The sequence below is a fragment of the Gobius niger genome (assembly GCF_951799975.1).
Source record: "Gobius niger genome assembly, chromosome: 22".
NCBI classification, from domain to species: Eukaryota; Metazoa; Chordata; class Actinopteri; order Gobiiformes; family Gobiidae; genus Gobius; species Gobius niger.
In genome coordinates, this window is record NC_136873.1 from 9,256,101 (window position 1) to 9,279,897 (window position 23,797).

General features: G+C 41.5%; 2 protein-coding genes across 2 annotated transcripts; one reads left to right on the plus strand and one right to left on the minus strand.

Annotated features, from left to right (window-relative positions):
• Positions 1–2,875: 2,875 nt before the first annotated feature.
• On the plus strand, positions 2,876–16,275 carry hsdl2 (hydroxysteroid dehydrogenase like 2). Its single transcript, XM_079581056.1, has 12 exons — positions 2,876–2,969; positions 4,861–5,024; positions 7,334–7,432; positions 7,528–7,642; positions 9,355–9,458; positions 10,524–10,622; positions 12,015–12,209; positions 12,289–12,360; positions 13,797–13,946; positions 14,364–14,492; positions 15,036–15,166; positions 16,103–16,275. The coding sequence occupies exons 1-11, from the start codon at positions 2,953–2,955 to the stop codon at positions 15,149–15,151; spliced, it is 1,260 nt and encodes a 419-aa protein (XP_079437182.1). The 5' UTR covers positions 2,876–2,952; the 3' UTR covers positions 15,152–15,166; positions 16,103–16,275.
• A 3,025-nt stretch (positions 16,276–19,300) lies between these two features.
• On the minus strand, positions 19,301–22,772 carry LOC306981690 (protein PRR14L; the record flags this gene model as incomplete). The annotated part of the gene is made up of 6 exons (XM_079581323.1): positions 19,301–19,473; positions 20,593–20,732; positions 20,808–20,879; positions 20,975–21,060; positions 22,451–22,610; positions 22,705–22,772. The coding sequence occupies 6 exons, from the start codon at positions 22,770–22,772 to the stop codon at positions 19,322–19,324; spliced, it is 678 nt and encodes a 225-aa protein (XP_079437449.1). The 3' UTR covers positions 19,301–19,321.
• Between the last annotated feature and the right edge of the window lie 1,025 nt (positions 22,773–23,797).

Consider the following 23,797-nt stretch of genomic DNA (forward strand, 5'->3'; position numbering starts at 1 on the left):
CACGGTGAGGAACATCTGAGGAACATCTGAGCTTTAATGTGACTAAAGGGAGCTTGTTCAGGGTCATGTGATCTTATTATAGCATTAGTATATTTCCATTAGTATATTTCCGCTAACATTAGTATATTTCCGTTAGCATTAGCATATTTCCGCTAGCATTAACACATTTCCGTTATCATTAGCATATTTCCATCTGTATTAGTATATTTCCGTTAGCATTAGTATATTTCCGTTAGCATTAGCGTATTCCCATTAGCATTAGCGTATTTCCGTGAACATTAGTTTATTAGCATTAGCGGATTTCTGTTAGCATTAGCATGTGTCCGTTAGCATTAGCGTATTCCCATTAGCATTAGCGGATTTCCGTGAACATTAGTTTATTAGCATTAGCGGATTTCTGTTAGCATTAGCATGTGTCCGTTAGCATTAGCGTATTTCCGTTATCATTAGCGTATTTCCATTAGCATTAGCATATTTCCGTTAGCATTAGTATATTTCTGTTAGCATTAGTATATTTCCGTTAGCAGTAGCGTATTTTCATTAGCATTAGCGTATTTCCGTGAACATTAGTTTATTAGCATTAACGGATTTCCGTTAGCATTAGCATATTTCCGCTAGCATTAACACATTTCCGTTATCATTAGCATATTTCCATCAGTATTAGCATATTTCCGTTAGCATTAGTATATTTCCGTTAGCATTAGCGTATTTCCGTGAACATTAGTTTATTAGCATTAGTGGATTTCCGTTAGCATTAGCATGTGTCCGTAAACATTAGCGTATTTCCGTTATCATTAGCGTATTTCCATTAGCATTAGCATATATCCGTTAGCATTAGGATATTTCCGTTAGCATTAACACATTTCCATTAGCATCAGCGTATTTCCGTTATCATTAGCATGTGTCCGTTAGCATTAGCATATTTCCGTTAGCATTAACACATTTCCATTAGCATTAGCGTATTTCCATTAGCATTAGCGTATTTCCATTAGCATTAGCATATTTCCGTTAGCATTAACACATTTCCATTAGCATTAGCGTATTTCCATTAGCATTAGCGTATTTCCATTAGCATTAGCGTATTTCCATTAGCATTAGCATATTTCCGTTAGCATTAACACATTTCCATTAGCATTAGCGTATTTCCATTAGCATTAGTGTATTTCCGTTAGCATTAACACATTTCCATTAGCATTAGCGTATTTCCATTAGCATTAGTATATTTCCGTTAGCATTAGCTTATTAACATTAGTATATTCCCGTTAGCATTAGTATATTTCCGTTAGCATTAGCGTATTTGCATTAGCAGGACTCAGACCAGAGTCCAGGCTCAGCCCCTCAGCTCCTGACACGGTGAGGAACATCTGAGCTTTAATGTGACTAAAGGGAGCTTGTTCAGGGTCATATGATCGTGTTCAGGGTCATGTGATCTTGACTGTGACCACCATTTTGTTTCAGCGTCTGGCCTTAAACACCTGTGCACCGGAGCGTCGTCATGGAAACGCCGCAGTCGCCGTGACGATCAAACCCTATTGTACATGTTGTAGACGTCGCGACTTAAGTGATTTTGCACAAATGAAGAAGTTTATAAAGATGGGGTTTATGTTTCAGAATAAAAGAGTTTATGTGTTAGATTTATCAGAGCTTTTATTGTGAAAGGTGTTGTTGTGGGACCAGACTTTTATTGTGAAAACCCTGTGTGACATTTGCAGATGAAATAAATGGAGTTTCCTTCACGTTTGGCTCTTGGTGAGTTTTTGTTATTGAAGAGAAGAAACCAATAAGAGAAAAGCCTCTGTATGTGCCCAGTGTCCACTCACGGGACGCGGTGTTTTGGTAATAAAAAAGGTAAAAGACTTTAACCTCTTAACCCCCGCCTGAACCGAGAGCGTTTTCTCCAGCTCAGCTTTACCCAAATCCTGTAGGCCAGTGTAACACCTCATCTAAATGGATCTTTTTCCTCATGTCATCACAATTTTTTACATCTTTTTTATGGGGGGGTTTTCAACTCATTCTTGTCACATTTTTGTCATTTTTTTGTCATTTTTTTAGTCACATTTTTTGTCATTTTTTGTCACATTTTTGTCACATTTTTTGTCATTTTTTTGTCACATTTTTGTCATTTTTTTGTCACATTTTTGTCACATTTTTGTCACATTTTTTGTCATTTTTTGTCATTTTTTGTCACTTTTTTGTCATTTTTTGTCACTTTTTGTCATTTTTTGTCACTTTTTTGTCATTTTTTTTGTCACTTTTTTTCCAATATTTTGTCACATTTTTGTCATTTTTTGTCATTTTTTTGTCACTTTTTTGTCACATTTTTGTCACATTTCCATCATTGTTTTCGTCTCAGTTCTGTCGCTATTTCCTCACCTTTTCCCCAGAAGCTTTTGGATTGGGGTAAAGCCAAACTGGAGAAAATGTGCTCGGTTCAGGCGGGAGTTAAGGGGTTAACTGTTAATTATTCACGTCTCATGTTGTGTCTTCATCAGCTCATGCTCCACAGAGAATCATCTGTGTGTTTGTAGAGATGTTTGTTGTAGAGATGTTTTTGTCATTTTTTTGTCAAATTTTTGTCATTTTTTGGTCACATTTTTGTCGTTTTTTTGTCATTTTTTGTTTAATTTTTTGTCATTTTTTTGTCACATTTTTGTTATTTTTTGTGTTATTTTTTGTCATTTATTTTTTATTTTTTTGTTATTTTTTTGTTATTTTTTTTTGTCATTTTTTGTCATTTTTTTCATTCTTTTGAGATGTTTTTTGTAGAGATGTTTGTTCCAGAGATGTTTATCGTAGAGATGTTTGTTATAAACTGTACATAAAGACATTGTTATGAAAGTCCCAGAGGTCACTGTAATGCCCCTCCGCGTCCACAGGGGCGCTGTGCCGCTCGTGCCTCAGTGGGTGAAAGGTGATAGTTTTCTCTCAGCTCGGCTCCAGTGAAACACAGTCATGCTGCAGAACACAGGGTGAGTCCGTTTAAAGCTTTACTTTATCATTTATAATTTCGTATTTAAATCTTTTCATTAAAACCTTTTACAAACGGCTCAGACTCGCGAAGAAGCGCCGCGTCCTTTAAGCCTCGGCGTTTCGTCCCGTGAATAACAGCGGCTCCACTCGGACCAAACGCCTTTACCTTAAAGAAACTTGTGTAACGTCTTAATCAGCTCCAGTTATTTCTACCAAACTCCACAGAAATGTTTTTGTCTTTTATCAAACCAAAGTTCTTCATAAAAGCGTTAGTTTATTTCATTTATTTATTGCGTAAATGTGTGAGACTAACGCAGGACAGACGTGCCCGTGAGCTCGGTCCGTCAGAGCGAATACGAACACAAACCGTGAGAATGAACGTTTTTAAAGCAGAGTTCCGGACCGAACCCGCAGCCGAAGGAAAGCGCGCGGGTCCGTGATTACTGTCGGTACCGGGTCCGGTCCGGCTCCGCCTCAATCCGGTGGTAATGACGAAGGTTTGTGGAAATGAGAGGGTTTCTGTACGGGGTTCCGTGTCCTCGGGGAACTAGGGCAAAGGTGACGAAGAGTTACTGCAAATATACATCTATTACTATTATTACTACTATTACTACTACTATTTCTACTACTACTATTACTGTTACTGTTACTATTACTATTACTACTACTATTACTACAACAACAACTACACATCTATTACTACTACTACTACTATTTCTACTACTACTACTACTACTACTACTACTACTACTACTATTTCTACTACTACTACTACTACTACTACTACTACTACTACTACTACTACTACTATTACTACTACTACTACTATTACTATTACTACTACTATTACTATTACTACTACACATCTATTACTATTACTTAATTGAAAAAAGAAGGAAAATAGGGAAAATTGTCCGTTGAACTATTTCACACTTTTCATCAGCAGAAAGATCCTTTTTCTTTCCCTTATTGCTTGAAAATGATGATACAGCCTGAGGAAGTACTTTGTAGTAGTGGTAGTATTTTCACAGTAGCTGGAGGGTCTTTACATACTTCACAAAAACACACATTTGCATTTTTTTCTCACTGTCTGACATGAAACCAGAATAAACTTTGACTTTTTTAGGTCAATTAGATTTTTTATATTTGTTAAATATCAGAATGAGAGATGGATTTTTTTCCGTTGCACATTCTGTCCATAATCCCCACGGAGGAAACCGTCCCAACTGTGAAATACGGGGGGCAGCATCATGCTGTGGGGCAGTATGTGCACTTTGTCACATTTTTGTCATTTTTTGTGGCATTTTTTTTGTCATTTTTTGTATTTTTTTGTATTTTTAGTCATTTTTTGTCATTTTTTGGTCACATTTTTTGTATTTTTTTTGTAATTTTTTCTTTCTTTTTTTTGGTCTTTTTTTGTCATTTTTTGTCACATTTTTGTAATTTTTTTTAATTTTTATTGTCGTTTTTTGTTATTTTTTTGTTGTTTTTTGTCATTTTTTTGTCATTTTTTTTGGTCATTTTTTTGTCGATTTTGTCAAATTTTTGTAATTTTTTGTGGCATTTTTTGTGGCATTTTTTGTATTTTTTTGTAATTTTTTTGTAATTTTTATTGTCGTTTTTTGTCATTTTTTGTTATTTTTTTGTCGATTTTGTCATTTTTTGTTCATTTTTTGTCATTTTTTGGTCATTTTTAGTCACTTTTTGTCACATTTCCATCATTGTTTTCGTCTCAGTTTTGTCTCTATTTCTCACCTTTTTTCCCGAAGCTTTTGGATTGGGGTAAAGCCAAACTGGAGAAAATGCTCTCGGTGAAACACGGGGCGGCAGCATCATGCCGTGGGGCAGCGCGTGTGTACTCTGTAGTAGTAAAAGTACTTGTATTCGCAGTAAGTTGGCGGGGTGCACCCTGTTCATCACGGGCGCCAGTCGCGGCATCGGAAAAGCCATCGCTCTGAAGGCGGCGCGAGACGGAGCCAACGTGGTGATCGCGGCCAAGACGGCGGAGCCACACCCCAAACTGCCCGGGACCATCTACACCGCGGCCCAGGAAGGTACTACTACTGCAAATACTACAAATACTACTACTACACACACCCCAAACTGCCCGGGACCATCTACACCGCGGCCCAGGAAGGTACTACTACTGCAAATACTACAAATACTACTACTACACACACCCCAAACTGCCCGGGACCATCTACACCGCGGCCCAGGAAGGTACTACTACTGCAAATACTACAAATACTACTAATACTACAACTACACTCTGACACTGATATTTTCTGTCATTTTTTTTGTCATTTTTTGTCATTTTTTGTCATTTTTTATCAATTTTTTGTCATTTTTTGACAATTTTTTGTCAATTTTTTATCATTTTTTTGTCAATTTTGAGTCAATTTTTTGTCAATTTTTTGTCAATTTTTTGTCAATTTTGAGTCAATTTTTTGTCATTTTTTGTCATTTTTTTGTCAATTTTTTATCAATTATTTATCATTTTTTAATCATTTTTTAATGTTTTTTTTGTCGATTTTTTGTCAATTTTTTGTAAATTTTCTGTCAATTTTTTGTCATTTTTTTTGTAAATTTTTATCAATTTTTTTGTCAATTTTTTGTCAATTTTTTGTCTATTTTTTATCAATTTTTTATAATTTTTGTCAATTTTGAGTCAATTTTTTGTAAATTTTTTGTCAATTTTTTTGTCAATTTTTTATCAATTTTTTATCATTTTTTTGTCCATTTTTTGTCCATTTTTTGTCCATTTTTTGTCATTTTTTCTCAATACTACTACAAATACTACAAATACTACTACTACACCCACCCCAAACTGCCCGGGACCATCTACACCGCGGCCCAGGAAGGTACTACTACTGCAAATACTACAAATACTACTACTACACTCACCCCAAACTGCCCGGGACCATCTACACCGCGGCCCAGGAAGGTACTACTACTGCAAATACTACAAATACTACTACTACACCCTGACACTGATATTTTCTGTCATTTTTTTGTCATTTTTTGTGTCAATTTTTATCAATTTTTTTGTCAATTTTTAGTCAATTTTTAGTCAATTTTTCGTCACATTTTTGTCGATTTTTTATCAATTTTTTATCATTTTTTTATCATTTTTTAGTCAATTTTTTATGTTTTTTTGGTCGATTTTTTGTCAATTTTTGTCAATTTTTTATCATTTTTTTATCAATTTTTTATCATTTTTTTGTCAATTTGTTGTCAATTTTTTGTCGATTTTTTATAAATTTTTTATCATTTTTTTGTCCATTTTTTGTCCATTTTTTGTCGATTTTTAATCAATTTTTTTGTCCATTTTTTATGTTTTTTTAGTCCATTTTTTGTCCATTTTTATAAATTTTTTTGTCAATTTTTTATGTTTTTTTTGTCACATTTTTGTCGATTTTTTGTCGATTTTTCGTCGATTTTTTGTCGATTTTTTGTCATTTTTTCTCAATACTACTGCAAATACTACAAATACTACTACTACACTCACCCCAAACTGCCCGGGACCATCTACACCGCGGCCCAGGAAGGTACTACTACTGCAAATACTACAAATACTACTACTACACTCACCCCAAACTGCCCGGGACCATCTACACCGCGGCCCAGGAAGGTACTACTACTGCAAATACTACAAATACTACAAATACTACTACTACACTCTGACACTGATATTTTCTGTCATTTTTTTGGTAAATTTTTAATGTTTTTTTTGTAAATTTTTTATGTTTTTTTTGTAAATTTTTAATGTTTTTTTTTGTCCATTTTTTGTCCATTTTTTGTCCATTTTTTGGTCATTTTTTGTCCATTTTTTTTGTCATTTTTTGTCCATTTTTTGTCATTTTTTGTAAATTTTTTGTCAATTTTTTGTCATTTTTTGCCAATTTTTTAATCATTTTTTTGTCAATTTTTTGTCGATTTTTTGTCGATTTTTTTGTCAATTTTTTGTCAATTTTTTATCAATTTTTTTGTCCATTTTTTGTCCATTTTTTGTCACATTTTTATCATTTTTTTGTCCATTTTTTGTCCATTTTTGGTCCATTTTTTGTCATTTTTTGTCAATACTATTACAAATACTACAAATACTACTACTACACACACCCCAAACTGCCCGGGACCATCTACACCGCGGCCCAGGAAGGTACTACTACTGCAAATACTACAAATACTACAAGTACTACTGCTACACTCACCCCAAACTCAAAAATACAATATCCGTCGTCTGCTCTGATCTGTTTTTGTGAAAATGTGCTTTTAAGATCAATGTTTCTGCACTTTCTATGCTTCGTAGTATTAGTGTTAGTAGTAGTAGTAGTAGTAGTACATAAAGTATTTGTACTTCCAGTGGAGGCGGCGGGGGGGAAGGCTCTGCCGTGTATCGTGGACATCAGAGACGAGCAGCAGATCGGAGCCGCCGTGAAGAAGGCCGTGGACACGTTCGGAGGTGATGTTTTCCTCTCCTCTGATTGGCCTGTTCAAACCCCTCCCTCTCCTGTGATTGGCCTGTTCAAACCCCTCCCTCTCCTGTGATTGGCTCAGGCATTGACATCCTGGTAAATAACGCCAGTGCGATCAGCCTGACCGGGACGTTAGACACGCCCATGAAGAAAGTCGACCTGATGATGGGAATCAACCTGCGGGGAACGTACCTCACGTAATATACAAATACTACTACAAATACTACAAATACTACTGCAAATACTACAGGAATCAACCTGCGGGGAACGTACCTCACGTAATACTACAAATACTACTACAAATACTACAAATACTACTGCAAATACTACAGGAATCAACCTGCGGGGAACGTACCTCACGTAATACTACAAATACTACAACAAATACTACAAATACTACTGCAAATACTACAGGAATCAACCTGCGGGGAACGTACCTCACGTAATACTACAAATACTACTACAAATACTACAAATACTACTACAAATACTACAAATACTACTGCAAATACTACAGGAATCAACCTGCTACTGGTACTACTGCTACTGCTACTGCTACTGCTAGTGCTAGTGCTAGTGCTAGTGCTAGTGCTACTGCTACTGCTACTGCTAGTGCTAGTGCTAGTGCTACTGCTACTGCTACTGCTAGTGCTAGTGCTACTACTACTGCTACTGCTAGTGCTAGTGCTAGTGCTACTGCTACTGCTACTGCTAGTGCTAGTGCTACTGCTACTGCTACTGCTAGTGCTAGTGCTACTGCTACTGCTAGTGCTAGTGCTACTGCTACTGCTACTGCTACTGCTAGTGCTACTGCTACTGCTACTGCTACTGCTACTGCTACTGCTACTGCTAGTGCTACTGCTAGTGCTAGTGCTACTGCTACTGCTAGTGCTAGTGCTAGTGCTAGTGCTACTGCTACTGCTACTGCTAGTGCTACTGCTACTGCTACTGCTAGTGCTAGTGCTAGTGCTACTGCTACTGCTACTGCTACTGCTAGTGCTAGTGCTACTGCTAGTGCTACTGCTACTGCTACTGCTACTGCTACTGCTACTGCTAGTGCTAGTGCTAGTGCTACTGCTACTGCTACTGCTAGTGCTAGTGCTAGTGCTACTGCTACTGCTACTGCTACTACTACTGCTAGTGCTAGTGCTACTGCTACTGGTACTACTACTGCTAGTGCTAGTGCTAGTGCTACTGCTACTGGTACTACTACTGCTAGTGCTAGTGCTAGTGCTACTGCTACTGTTACTACTACTGCTAGTGCTAGTGCTACTACTACTGCTAGTGCTAGTGCTACTGCTACTGCTACTACTACTACTACTGCTAGTGCTAGTGCTAGTGCTACTGCTACTGGTACTGCTACTGCTACTGCTACTGGTACTACTACTACTACTGCTAGTGCTAGTGCTACTGCGACTGGTACTACTACTACTACTGCTAGTGCTAGTGCTACTGCTACTGCTACTGCTAGTGCTAGTGCTAGTGCTAGTGCTACTGCTACTGGTACTACTACTACTACTGCTAGTGCTAGTGCTAGTGCTACTGCTACTGGTACTACTACTGCTAGTGCTAGTGCTAGTGCTACTACTACTGCTAGTGCTAGTGCTACTGCTACTACTACTGCTACTACTACTACTACTGCTAGTGCTAGTGCTAGTGCTACTGCTACTGGTACTACTACTGCTAGTGCTAGTGCTAGTGCTACTACTACTGCTAGTGCTAGTGCTACTGCTACTGCTACTGCTACTACTACTACTACTGCTAGTGCTAGTGCTACTGCTACTGCTACTACTACTGCTAGTGCTAGTGCTAGTGCTAGTGCTACTGCTACTGCTACTACTACTGCTAGTGCTAGTGCTAGTGCTACTGCTACTACTACTGCAGCTCCTCTGACCCGTCTCTGTTCCAGGTCTAAGTTGGTGATCCCTCACCTGCTGAACTCTCGCTCTCCTCACATCCTCAACCTGTCGCCGCCGCTCAACCTCAACCCCATATGGTTCAAGAACCACACAGGTACCACTGACCACACCCACCACCCTGACCACACCCACCACCCTGACCACACCCACCACTCTGACCACACCCACCACTCTGACCACACCCACCACTCTGACCACACCCACCACTCTGACCACACCCACCACCCTGACCACACCCACCACACTGACCACACCCACCACCCTGACCACACCCACCACTCTGACCACACCCACCACCCTGACCACACCCACCACACTGACCACACCCACCACCCTGACCACACCCACCACTCTGACCACACCCACCACTCTGACCACACCCACCACTCTGACCACACCCACCACCCTGACCACACCCACCACACTGACCACACCCACCACCCTGACCACACCCACCACACTGACCACACCCACCACCCTGACCACACCCACCACCCTGACCACACCCACCGCTGACCACACCCACCACTCTGACCACACCCACCACTCTGACCACACCCACCACTCTGACCACACCCACCACTCTGACCACACCCACCACTCTGACCACACCCACCACTCTGACCACACCCACCACTCTGACCACACCCACCACTCTGACCACACCCACCACTCTGACCACACCCACCACTCTGACCACACCCACCACCCTGACCACACCCACCACTCTGACCACACCCACCACTCTGACCACACCCACCACTCTGACCACACCCACCACTCTGACCACACCCACCGCCCTGACCACACCCACCACTCTGACCACACCCACCACTCTGACCACACCCACCACCCTGACCACACCCACCACCCTGACCACACCCACCACTCTGACCACACCCACCGCCCTGACCACACCCACCACCCTGACCACACCCACCGCTCTGACCACACCCACCACTCTGACCACACCCACCACTCTGACCACACCCACCACTCTGACCACACCCACCACCCTGACCACACCCACCACTCTGACCACACCCACCACTCTGACCACACCCACCACTCTGTCTGTGAGCTCTAGGGGGCGCTGTGTAGTAACTCCTGTCTGTGAGCTCTAGGGGGCGCTGTGTAGTCACCCTGTGTGTGTTCGCAGCCTACACCATGGCGAAGTACGGCATGTCCATGTGCGTGCTGGGGATGGCGGAGGAGTTCAGAGGTCAAATCGCCGTCAACGCCCTGTGGCCACGGACAGGTGACTCTCTCTGACGCTTTAACACTCACGTTCAGTCATACCTGCGGCTAACGGCTATTGGAAAGTACATAGAACAAGCTAATGCTAACGGCTATAGGAAAATACATAGAACAAGCTAATGCTGGCGGCTATAGGAAAATACATAGAACAAGCTAATGCTGGCGGCTATAGGATAATACACAGAACAAGCTAATGCTAACGGCTATGGGAAAATACATAGAACAGGCTAATGCTGGCGGCTATAGGAAAATACATAGAACAAGCTAATGCTAACGGCTTTAGGAAAGTACATAGAACAAGCTAATGCTCACGGCTATAGGAAAATACACAGAACGAGCTAATGCTGGCGGCTATTGGAAAGTACATAGAACAAGCTAATGCTAACGGCTATAGGAAAATACACAGAACAAGCTAATGCTGGCGGCTATAGGAAAATACACAGAACAAGCTAATGCTAACGGCTATAGGAAAATACATAGAACAAGCTAATGCTGGCGGCTATAGGAAAATACACAAAACAAGCTAATGCTAACGGCTATTGGAAAATACACAGAACAAGCTAATGCTAACGGCTATAGGAAAAAACACAGAACAGGCTAATGCTGGCGGCTATAGGAAAATACACAGAACAAGCTAATGCTAACGGCTATAGGAAAATACACAAAACAAGCTAATGCTAACGGCTATAGGAAAATACACAAAACAAGCTAATGCTAACGGCTATTGGAAAATACACAGAACAAGCTAATGCTAACGGCTATAGGAAAAAACACAGAACAGGCTAATGCCAACAGATGGATAGGCTAATGCTAGCAAGTATTGGAAAATATATAGGACAGGCTAATGCTAACGGCTATAAGAAAATACAGAGAACAGCCTAATGCTAACAGCTATAGAAAAATTAATAGGACAGGCTAATGCTAATGGCTATAGAAAAAATAATAGGACAGGCTAATGCTAATGGCTATAGAAAAATTAATAGGACAGGCTAATGCTAATGGCTATAGGAAAATTAATAGGACAGGCTAATGCTAACGGCTATAAAAAAATTAATAGGACAGGCTAATGATAACGGCTATAGAAAAATTAATAGGACAGGCTAATGCTAATGGCTATAGAAAAATTAATAGGACAGGCTAATGCTAATGGCTATAGGAAAATTAATAGGACAGGCTAATGCTAACGGCTATAGGAAAATACACAGAACAAGCTAATGCTAACAGCTATAGGAAAATACACAGAACTGGCTAATGCTAATGGCTATAGAAAAATACATAGGACAGGCTAATGCTAACGGCTATAGGAAAAACACTTACGTTCAGTCATACTTGATCTTGGATGGTTGGTTGGTTGATTGATTGATGGATTGATGGGTCGATCTTCCCGCCGCAGCGATCCAGACGGCGGCGATGGACATGCTCGGCGGCGAGGGCATTTCGAAGCAGTGCCGCACGTCCGACATCATGGCGGACGCGGCGTACGCCATCCTCACCAAGAGCCGCGACTTCACGGGCCGCTTCGTCATCGACGAGGACCTGCTGCGCGACGAGGGCGTGCGGGACTTCGAGCAGTACGCCGTGCAGCCAGGTGAGCCCGATGCCCTTCCCGCCGCACGCTCGTGTGAGCCGCTGATGTCATCGTGTCTCTGTGCTGTGATTGGTCGCAGGGCACCCGCTGCTTCCTGACTTCTTTTTGGACGAGGCTCCGGAGGCGCTGGTTCAGACGATGGAGAAGCACGGTACGCACGACCTGCTAACACAGGCTAATGCTAACGGCTACAGGAAAATACACAGAACAAGCTAATGCTAACGGCTACAGGAAAATACACAGAACAGGCTAATGCTAACGGCTATAGGAAAATACACAGAACAGGCTAATGCTAACGGCTATAGGAAAATACACAGAACAGGCTAATGCTAACGGCTATAGGAAAATACATAGAACGAGCTAATGCTAACAGCTATTGGAGAATACACAGAACAGGCTAATGACTATAGGAAAATGCATTGATTAGGCTAATGCTAACGGCTATAGGAAAATACACAGAACAGGCTAATGCTAACGGCTATAGGAAAATACATTGATTAGGCTAATGACTATAGGAAAATGCATTGATTAGGCTAATGCTAACGGCTATAGGAAAATACACAGAACAAGCTAATGCTAACAGCTATAGGAAAATACATAGAAAAAGCTAATGCTAACAGCTATTGGAAAATACATAGAACAGGCTAATGCTAATGGCTATAGGAAAATACACAGAACAAGCTAATGCTAACAGCTATAGGAAAATACGTAGAAAAACAAGCTAATGCTAATGGCTATAGGAAAATACACAGAACAAGCTAATGCTAACAGCTATTGGAAAATACATAGAACAGGCTAATGCTAATGGCTATAGGAAAATACACAGAACAGGCTAATGCTAACAGCTATAGGAAAATACATAGAACAAGCTAATGCTAACAGCTATTGGAAAATACATAGAACAGGCTAATGCTAACGGCTATTGGAAAATAAAATGCACAGAACAAGCTAATGCTAATGGCTATAGGAAAATACACAGAACAAGCTAATGCTAACGGCTATAGGAAAATACACAGAACAAGCTAATGCTAACGGCTATAGGAAAATACACAGAACAAGCTAATGCTAACGGCTATAGGAAAATACACAGAACAAGCTAATGCTAACGGCTATAGGAAAATACATATGAGAGGCTAATGCTAACAGCTATAGGAAAATACACAGAACAAGCTAATGCTAACGGCTATAGGAAAATACATAGAACAAGTTAATGCTAACGGCTATAGGAAAATACACAGAACAAGCTAATGCTAACAGCTATAGGACAATACACAGAACAAGCTAATGCTAACAGCTATTGGAAAATACATAGAACAGGCTAATGCTAACGACTATAGGAAAATACACAGAACAAGCTAATGCTAACGGCTATAGGAAAATAAAATACACAGAACAAGCTAATGGCTATAGGAAAATATATATGAGAGGCTAATGCTAACAGCTATAGGAAAATACACAGAACAAGCTAATGCTAACGGCTATAGGAAAATACACAGAACAAGCTAATGCTAACGGCTATTCTTTTTCTTTCTCTGATGGGCATGGTCTCTGATGGGCGTGGTCTCTGATGGGCGTGGTCTGTTCCAGGTGCGACTCCTGCCTTTAAGCCCCCCTCCTCCCAGGCCCCGCCCTCTGCCTCCTCTGGACCAATCGAAAGCACCTTCGACGTCATCAGAGCCGTCATCAACGAAGACGTCGTGAAGTCGACGAAGGGTGTTTACCGCTTCGACCTGTCGGGTAAAAAACGGACTAAAGAGGGGCTAAACCGGACTAAAGAGGGGCTAAACCGGACTAAACCGGACTTAAGAGGGACTAAACCAGACTAAAGAGGGGCTAAACCGGACTTAAGAGGGACTAAACCAGACTTAAGAGGGGCTAAACCGGACTAAAGAGGGACTAAACCGGACTAAAGAGGGACTAAACCAGACTAAAGAGGGACTAAACCGGACTAACGAGGGGCTAAACCGGACTTAAGAGGGACTAAACCGGACTAAAGAGGGACTAAACCAGACTAAAGAGGGACTAAACCGGACTTAAGAGGGACTAAAGACGGATAAGCCAGACTAAAGAGGGACTAGAGAGTGATAACCTAGACTAAAGCGGTCTAACCTGGTCTAACCTGGTCTCTGGTCTAACCTGGTCTCTGGTCTCTAGGGGAGAACAGCGGCGTGTGGTTCCTGGACCTGAAGTCGGGGGCGGGGTCAGCGGGGCAGGGCGAGCCCGAGGGCAAAGCGGACGTCGTCATGACGATGGACTCGGCCGACTTCAGCAAGATGTTTGCAGGTAAGCCCCGCCCACCCCCCGGCCACTCCCTCATTTACTCATCAATATTCATGAGCTAGAAAAGTCGTAGAAAAGTCGTAGAAAAGTCGTAGAAAAATTGTAGAAAAGTCGTAGAAAAATCGTAGAAAAGTCGTAGAAAAATCGTAGAAAAATCGTAAAGTCGTAGAAAAGTCGTCGAGAAATCGTAGAAAAGTCGTAGAAAAGTCGTAGAGAAATCGTAGAAAAGTCGTCAAAAAGTCGTAGAAAAAAATTGTCGAAAAGTCGTAGAAAAGTCGTAAAAAATATCGTAGTAAAATTGTTTAAAAAAAGTCATAGAAAAAAATCGTAGTAAAGTCGTTAAAAAAAGTCATAGAAAAAGTCGTAGAAAAGTCGTTAAAAAAAGTCGTAGAAAAAATCGTAGGAAAGTCGTTAAAAAAAGTCGTAGAAAAAAATCGTGGAAAAGTCAGAATAATAATAAGAGGTATTCATCCATATTCATGAGATAAGGTAGTAATGCTAATGCTAATAATAATGCTAATAAGGGGTGTGCTGGTTGTGTTCCAGGGAAGCTGAAGCCCACTCTGGCCTTCATGTCGGGGAAGCTGCGGATCAAAGGAGACATGACTCTGGCCATAAAACTGGAGAAACTCATGTCCCGCATGAACCAGTCCAAGCTCTGAGCGCCTAACCAGCAGGTAACCAGTTTAACTACTGTACACACCTAACCAGCAGGTAACCAGTTTAACTACTGTACACACCTAACCAGCAGGTAACCAGTTTAACTACTGTACACACCTAACCAGCAGGTAAGGGAAAGTCATACAAAAGTTGTGGAAAAATCGTAGAAATGTCGTGGGAAAGTTTGGAAAAAAAGTCGTGGGAAAGTCGTACAAAAATCGTACAAAAATCGTGGAAAAGTCGTAGAAAAAAAGTCGTAGAAAAAAAAGTCGTGGAAAAGTTGTAAAAAGAAGTCGTGGAAAAGTCGTAGAAAAAAAAAGTCGTAGAAAAGTCGTAAAAAAAAGTTGTGGAAAAGTTGTGGAAAATAAAGTAGTGGGAAAAAAAGTCGTGGGAAAAAAATCGTGGAAAAGTCGTAGGAAAAAAGTTGTGGAAAAGTTGTAGAAAAAAAAGTTGTAGGAAAGTCGTAGAAAATAAAGTAGTGGGAAAAAAAGTCGTGGAAAAGTAGAAAAAAAAGTTGTAGGAAAGTCGTGGAAAAGTAGAAAAATCGTACAAAAATCGTGGAAAAGTCGTCGAAAAAAAAGTTGTTCGAAAGTTGTAAAAAAAGTAGTGGAAAAGTCGTAGAAAATAAAGTAGTGGAAAAAAAAGTCGTGGGAAAGTTGTAAAAAAAAATCGTGGGAAAGTTGTCTTATATGTTTAAATGCAGGAACATACAAAGAAACATAAATATCTAAAATATGAATAAATAATGCTTAAATGTCATTCATTAATTACATTTTTCCCCATTTTTGTGGTGATTTTCTTTTTTTTTTTTGTGGTTTGTAATTTGTTCTTTTTTTCCTCCAAATTCTGTGTTTATTATTATTTTTTATTATTTCCTGATGTTTTTCCTCATTTTGTTTTTTTTCATAAACCGCAGACTCGCCGGTTCTAACTCTCTTCTTCTTTTGTTTTAGCTCCCTCCCGCCAAACCACGCCTCCACAGGGCTTAGACTCCGCCCTCAGGTGTGGTGCCAGGTGACAAGACTCCGCCCTCCGTGACTCGAGGCCACGCCCCTCGGTCTCCGCCTTAAACTGATTTAACTGTCATTTTTACTGTGAAATAACTTTAATAATAAACTAATGATAAAACCGGCTCTGGGTCACATGTTTCCATCCCTGTAGCTCCGCCTCCCGGCCAGCGGGGGCGCCACAGGGGTCCCGCCTCCCTGCCAGCGGGGGCGCCACAGGGGTCCGTCCTCGGCCCCGTCCTGTTTTCACTTCCCTGAAATGAGACCCGGAGGCGCTGCAGTGTCACAAACCTTTATTTCCTCCAAAAACAAACACATCAGCCATTTGTTTTCTTCAGAGTCACGTGACCGTCTGTGGGCGGGGTCAGGGAGGGGCGGGGCATCACGGTGGGAGCAGGTGATTGGCTAAAGGACCAGGAAGTGAGGAGAGACTTTCGTTTAAATATCGGAACATTCTCCTGTGCAGAACTTTCTGAACCGTTTACAAGTGTTTTACAAAAAACCAGGGATTAAACCAGGACTAAACCAGGACTAAACCAGGACTAAACCAGGGATAGAACCAGGACTAAACCGGGACTAAACCAGGACTAAACCAGGGATAAAACCGGGACTAAACCAGGTCTAAACCTGGGCTAAACCTGGGCTAAACCAGGGATAGAACCAGGACTAAACCAGGTCTAAACCAGGGATAAAACTAGGTCTAAACCAGGACTAAACCAGGACTAAACTTGGTCTAAACCTGGGCTAAACCAGGGATAAAACTAGGTCTAAACCAGGACTAAACCGGGACTAAACCAGGACTAAACCAGGGATAAAACCGGGACTAAACCAGGTCTAAACCAGGACTAAACCTGGGTTAAACCAGGGATAGAACCAGGACTAAACCAGGACTAAACCAGGGATAAAACTAGGTCTAAACCAGGACTAAACCAGGACTAAACTTGGTCTAAACCTGGGCTAAACCAGGGATAAAACTAGGTCTAAACCAGGACTAAACCAGGGATAAAACTAGGTCTAAACCAGGACTAAACCGGGACTAAACCTGGACTAAACCAGGGATAGAACCAGGACTAAACTTGGTCTAAACCAGGGATAGAACCAGGACTAAACTTGGTCTAAACCAGGGATAGAACCAGGACTAAACTTGGGCTAAACCAGGGATAAAACTAGGTCTAAACCAGGACTAAACCGGGACTAAACCAGGACTAAACCGGGACTAAACCAGGTCTAAACCAGGACTAAACCTGGACTAAACCAGGGATAGAACCAGGACTAAACTTGGTCTAAACCAGGGATAGAACCAGGACTAAACTTGGGCTAAACCAGGGATAAAACTAGGTCTAAACCAGGACTAAACCAGGACTAAACCAGGTCTAAACCAGGACAAAACCAGGGATAAAACCAGGTCTAAACCAGGACTAAACATGGTCTAAACCAGGGATAAAACCGGGACTAAACCAGGTCTAAACCAGGACTAAACCTGGACTAAACCAGGGATAGAACCAGGACTAAACTAGGTCTAAACCAGGACTAAACCAGGGATAAAACTAGGTCTAAACCAGGACTAAACCGGGACTAAACCAGGACTAAACCAGGACTAAACCAGGACTAAACCAGGTCTAAACCAGGACAAAACCAGGGATAAAACCAGGTCTAAACCAGGACTAAACATGGTCTAAACCAGGGATAAAACCGGGACTAAACCAGGACTTAATCAGGTCTAAACCAGGACTAAACCAGGGATAAAATCAGGACTAAACTGTGATTTCACTCGGTCCAAACCGTACGTTTCGTAGCCGTTAGAATTTCTCATAATCTGGATAAAACCGTGTAATTCTCGCTCGTCCAGGTCGTTTATCCAGTCCTATAAAAGTCCAGGTCGTCGGCACTTTGTCCTGAAAACCTCACTTTAATGTGACTCAAAACGACGACGTCGCGAGACAAAAACACAGACCGGGGTTTGTTTTCAGCCATTTTGTTTTCAGCCATTTTGTCTGCACATGCGCCCTGCGTCTCCCAGGAAATGGCCTCCGGTTACCACGGCAACAACAAGACTCCCTCTAGCTCCTGGTTTGTCCCGTCTCGACCCTTTAAGTATAATCTTTTCTCACAGCAGATTGTTCAGTAGAAGCTAACCGTTGGCATTAGCCCGATGCTAACATGTAGCATCAGGTTAGCATTCGCCGTTAGTTATGGGCTGTGGAACCTCTTTGCTCCTCCCCGTGCCTTTGTATCTTTATTTAGTAGAAAAATATATTCATAATCCAGCGTTTGTTAAAGCAGCACTGAGTAACTCTTCCCCCTAGAGGCCATGAGCGCAACTGCAGGTGTCGGAGCAAGGAGAGTAAATACTACGCAGACAGGAAGGACGAAGGGACAATTTTTTTCACTCAAACTCGGCTGTAAATACTGTTTAAAGTGACGCTAGCCCGCAGTTAGCTTTGCCCGTTAGCCTGTTAGCTTCTTCTTCGTGATTCCACATTCAGTGGCAGACACCAGGGGGCGATGAAAGACCCTCCAATCATCCCATTAACACTTGTTTTACCCCCACAGGGACTAAAAGGATTTATTAAGGTGAACAAGTTACATAGTGCTGCTTTTAAGTAGTTTTTGAAGAATGTTTAGATTTTTCTCCTTATTGTTTTCCCCCTTAACAGTTTTCAAACATGACCATATATGGGCGAGTCCAGGGTTCGGGAAATCCCACCGTTGCCATGGAGATCGGCCATCTTTGCAGCTGCTAGCATACGTTTCCATTGACTAACGCTAGCTAATAACGGTATAAAAAGCTGTGGAACAACTCCTTAAACCCGCCAACTCACTGTGTCCAAGTGCTTTAACGTGAACTTTTAAAACCTCCATTCGTTTATAATCGCCGCTTTTCCCATAATGCTTAGCGACATGACATCACCGTCCCGACCTCTGTGGGAATCGTCCAATGAGATGATCATGATCTGTGTTCATGACGGACCTTTAAATAAACGTGATAAAAACTCGTCCAAAGAGAAAAGGAACTCTTTCTGCGGCAAAGTCCAGTGTGTTTGTGACTCAGCGTCTGACCAGAGGTGTCTGTCCTTTTCCTCCGGTGCAGCGTCGCCTCGGCGACGCCCCCTCGGCGACGCCCCCTCGGCGACGCCCCCTCCTCGGTAACGCCCCCCCCCCCGGTCAGGAGTCGTGGTCCAGCCCCTGTCTCTGCAGGAAGTCGTGCAGCGCGCTCAGACGCTGCAGCAGCATCACGTCCGAGTCGCAGTCGTCGTCGCGGCAGCCGCGCCGGGCCGCCGCCCGCTTCCGGGGCACCATGGCGACAAGCCCCACCCCTAAAAACAGCAAAGAAAATCAAAACACAACATGTAAATAAAGATGTTCAATAAAGATGTGGTGATCGGCCGATATCAGAGGGAAGAATTTGCCACGTTAGCATCAGCCGAGTTAGCATTAGGCAAGTTAGCATTAGCCAAGTAAGTATTAGCCAAGTTAATATTAGCCAAGTTAGTATTAGCCACGTTAGCATTAGCCAAGTTAGCATTAGCCAAGTTAGCATTAGCCAAGTTGGTATTAGGCAAGTTAGCATTAGCCAAGTTAGCATTAGCCAAATAGCATTAGCCAAGTTAACATTAGCCAAGCTAGCATTAGCCAAGCTAGCATTAGCTACGTTAGTATTAGCCAAGTTGATATTAGCCACGTTAGCATTAGCCACGTTAGTATTAGCCAAGTTAGCATTAGCCAAGATAGCATTAGCTACGTTAGTATTAGCGAAGTTGATATTAGCCACGTTAGCATTAGCCAAATTAGCATTAGCCACGTTAGTATTAGCCAAGTTAGCATTAGCCAAGTTAGCATTAGCCAAGTTAGCATTAGCCAAGTTAGCATTAGCCAAGTTAGTATTAGCCATAATATTAACCAGAGTTGGTATTAGCCAAGTTGGTATTAGCCAAGTTAGCATTAGCCAGGTTAGAATCAGCCACGCTAGCATTAGCCACACTAGCATTAGCCACGCTAGCATTAGCTACGTTAGCATTAACCATGTTAGTATTAGCCAAGTTTGCATTAGCCAAGTTAGCATTAGCCAAGTTAGAATTAGCCAAGTTTGCATTAGCCATGTTAGTATTAGCAACATTAGTATTAGCCAAACTGGAATTAGCCAAGATAGCAGGGGACAGGGTTGCCTGACTGCGCGGGGTTACCGAAGGGGGCGGGGTTACCTGAGTGGGTGGGGATACCAGAGTGGGTGGGGATACCAGAGGGGACGGGGTTACCAGAGGGGGCGGGGTTACCTGAGGGGGCGGGGTTACCTGAGTGGGTGGGGATACCAGAGGGGACGGGGTTACCAGAGGGGGCGGGGTTGCCTGAGGGGGAGGAGTTACCTGAGGGGGCGGGGTGACCTGAGGGGGAGGAGTTACCTGAGGGGGCGGGGTTACCTGAGGGGGCGGGGTTACCTGAGGGGGCGGGCCGTTTCCTCTTCCTGGGCTGTGTGAAGTCGGGGAAGTGCAGCACGCGGCGCCGCCTCTGCTGACCAATCAGCAGCAGCGCTCCGTCCTTCTCCCGCGGCTCCTCGAAGATGGTCTCCAAACTGCTGCTGCAGAGGGGGAGGAGTCAGGCCGTTAGACCACGCCCTCGCCCCCCGGGGCATTGTGGGAGCTGCGGTTCTCACCTGTTCGCCGACGGGGACTTGTAGTTCTTGTTGGTGTAGATCTCCTCCAGACTGAACTCCTTCTTCTTCAAACTGAAACGGGAGGCGCCGGTGACTAAGTACTCGAGTAACTGAGTAAAACTAACTGAGTAACGCTGTACTCGAGTAGTTTAGGTTAGTGTTTTTACCGTTTGACGCGCGGCAGCCCCAGGGGAGTCAGGTTGGTGTCTTTGGGGGAAGCTCGACGGATTCTGATCTGAGACACTCTCTTTACCTGAGGGGAGAGGGGGGAGAGAGGGGGGAGAGAGGAGAGAGGGGGGAGTGCAGTAAATTAGAATAACTGCCTTGTATAAAATTGCTCTTTCAAAATGGCCGTAGCAAATGACTTGAAATAGGCCCCTGTCTCTTTAGGACGCTTCAAAAGACGGACATTATCTGTGCAGGTGGACAGTGGTTTTTCGAGGTTACCCGTTAGCTTGTAATAATCGACTACAGCTCATTGTTGATGAAAAGTCTGCAATAAACCACAAATGTGTAAAGCCAGGCTCAGTGTGTGATCATCGTAAAGGCTGCTTCGAGTAGTTGCTGCTTTATTGACGTTATTTGTGCATAATATGCTGCCTGTTTTCAATGAATGTTGTGAAGGTGAAGGTTGTTAGCTTGTCGCGGCTAATAGTGCCTTAGCTTGTGATGTTTTCAAAACAAAATCTTTAAAATTTATGGTGTTTTCAAAATAAAATCCTTAAATTTGTGATGTTTTCAAAATAAAATCCTTAAATTTGTGATGTTTTCAAAATAAAACTTTTAAATTTGTGGTGTTTTCAAAATAAAACTTTTAAATTTGTGATGTTTTCAAAATAAAATCCTTAAATTTGTGATGTTTTCAAAATAAAACTTTTAAATTTGTGGTGTTTTCAAAATAAAATCCTTAAATTTGTGCCAGGCTCATTGTGTGATCATCGTAAAGGCTGCTTCGAGTAGTTGCTGCTTTATTGACGTTATTTGTGCATAATATGCTGCCTGTTTTCAATGAATGTTGTGAAGGTGAAGGTTGTTAGCTTGTCGCGGCTAGCTTGTTAGCTCCGGGAGAAAACCACTCGGCTACGACTCACTGTAGATGAAATGTGAGCAATAAACTTCCAAATCAACAAGCCCGGCTCCGTGTGTGATCATTGTTAAACGGTTCTTTGTGTGTGTGGTGGTTTTATTGACTTTATTTGTGCATATTTCTCGTTTTCACGTGATGACTCGAGGTTTAGCTTAGCATTAGCTTTCTCCGGAGGCTCTGTGCATCATCAAGGCCCAGCGCAGAACCAGACACTGAAATAAGTGTTCTTGTCACCGGTTTTAATCCTGGGTGTTTCGGTAACAGAAACACTGATGTGTGTCTTTGTAAAAGTCTGCTGTGGCTCCGGTTCACAACACATGAAGCTAATCCTCCATGATGACTCTGCGTTTTATCCCTAAAATGGCCGCCATCAGAGTTTTTACAGATTACTCGAAAATACGTGAATGTGCCAAGGCAACACTTCAGGCATGTTTTTAATGAGGGAATGACTTAATAACATGATGTAAAGCTTGAAAAAGTCGATTTTGCAGAATACCCCCCTTTAAAGCAATGAAAACTATTAAAGGTATTGGACAGTTTTGGGGGCGTGGCTTACGTCTCGCTTGTTGCCGGGCAGATCCGAGCCGGTGGCTGATTGGGCCGTTGTCAGCGATGCCGTGAGCCCGTTGGTCGGGACGGGAGGCAGGGGGAGGGGCCGTCGTCGAGCGCTGTGATTGGCTCTGTGTCTCTGCTGTCGCCGGGCGGAAATCACCAGACTGCAGCCAATCAGAGCGAGTTATGAACAAATGACATGTCAAACATAGTGAAAACAGTGATGTTGTGGAGACGGCGCCCCCTGTGGACACTCACCTGGGCGCAGACAGACGCACGTAACTGCAAAGACAAAGAGACGTCAGAGTCTGAGGCCAAAAGCTCATTCACAGAAAAAACAGAAAAGTCTTCAATGTGTAAAGGTTTGTAAATAATAGTCTTACATTTGTGTGACATTTTCAAAATAAAATCTTTAACAATAATGTATTTTAAAATAAAATCCGGAAATTTGTGGTGTTTTCAAAAAAAAATCCTTAAATTTGTGGTATTTTCAAAATAAAATCCTTAAATTTGTGGTATTTTCAAAATAAAATCCTTAAATTTGTGGTATTTTCAAAATAAAATCCTTAAATTTGTGGTATTTTCAAAATAAAATCCTTAAATTTGTGATGTTTTCAAAATAAAAACCTTAAATTTGTGGTATTTTCAAAATAAAATCCTTAAATTTGTGGTATTTTCAAAATAAAATCCTCAAATTTGTGATGTTTTCAAAATAAAATCCTCAAATTTGTGATGTTTTCAAAATAAAATCCTTAAATTTGTGGTGTTTTCAAAATAAAACCTTTAAATTTGTGATGTTTTCAAAATAAAATCCTTAAATTTGTGATGTTTTCAAAATAAAACCTTTAAATTTGTGATGTTTTCAAAATAAAATCCTTAAATTTGTGATGTTTTCAAAATAAAATCCTTAAATTTGTGATGTTTTCAAAATAAAATCCTTAAATTTGTGGTGTTTTCAAAATAAAATCCTTAAATTTGTGATGTTTTCAAAATAAAAACCTTAAATTTGTGGCGTTTTCAAAATAAAATTATTAAATTTGTGGCGTTTTCAAAATAAAATCCTTAAATTTGTGATTTTTTCAAAATAAAATCCTTAAATTTGTGGTGTTTTCAAAATAAAATCCTCAAATTTGTGGTGTTTTCAAAATAAAATCCTTAAATTTGTCATGTTTTCAAAATAAAATCCTTAAATATGTGATGTTTTCAAAAATAAAATTCTTAAATTTGTGATGTTTTCAAAATTAAATCCTTATATTTGTGATTTTTTCAAAATTAAATTCTTAAATTTGTGATGTTTTCAAAATTAAATCCTTAAATTTGTGATGTTTTCAAAATAAAATCCTTAAATTTG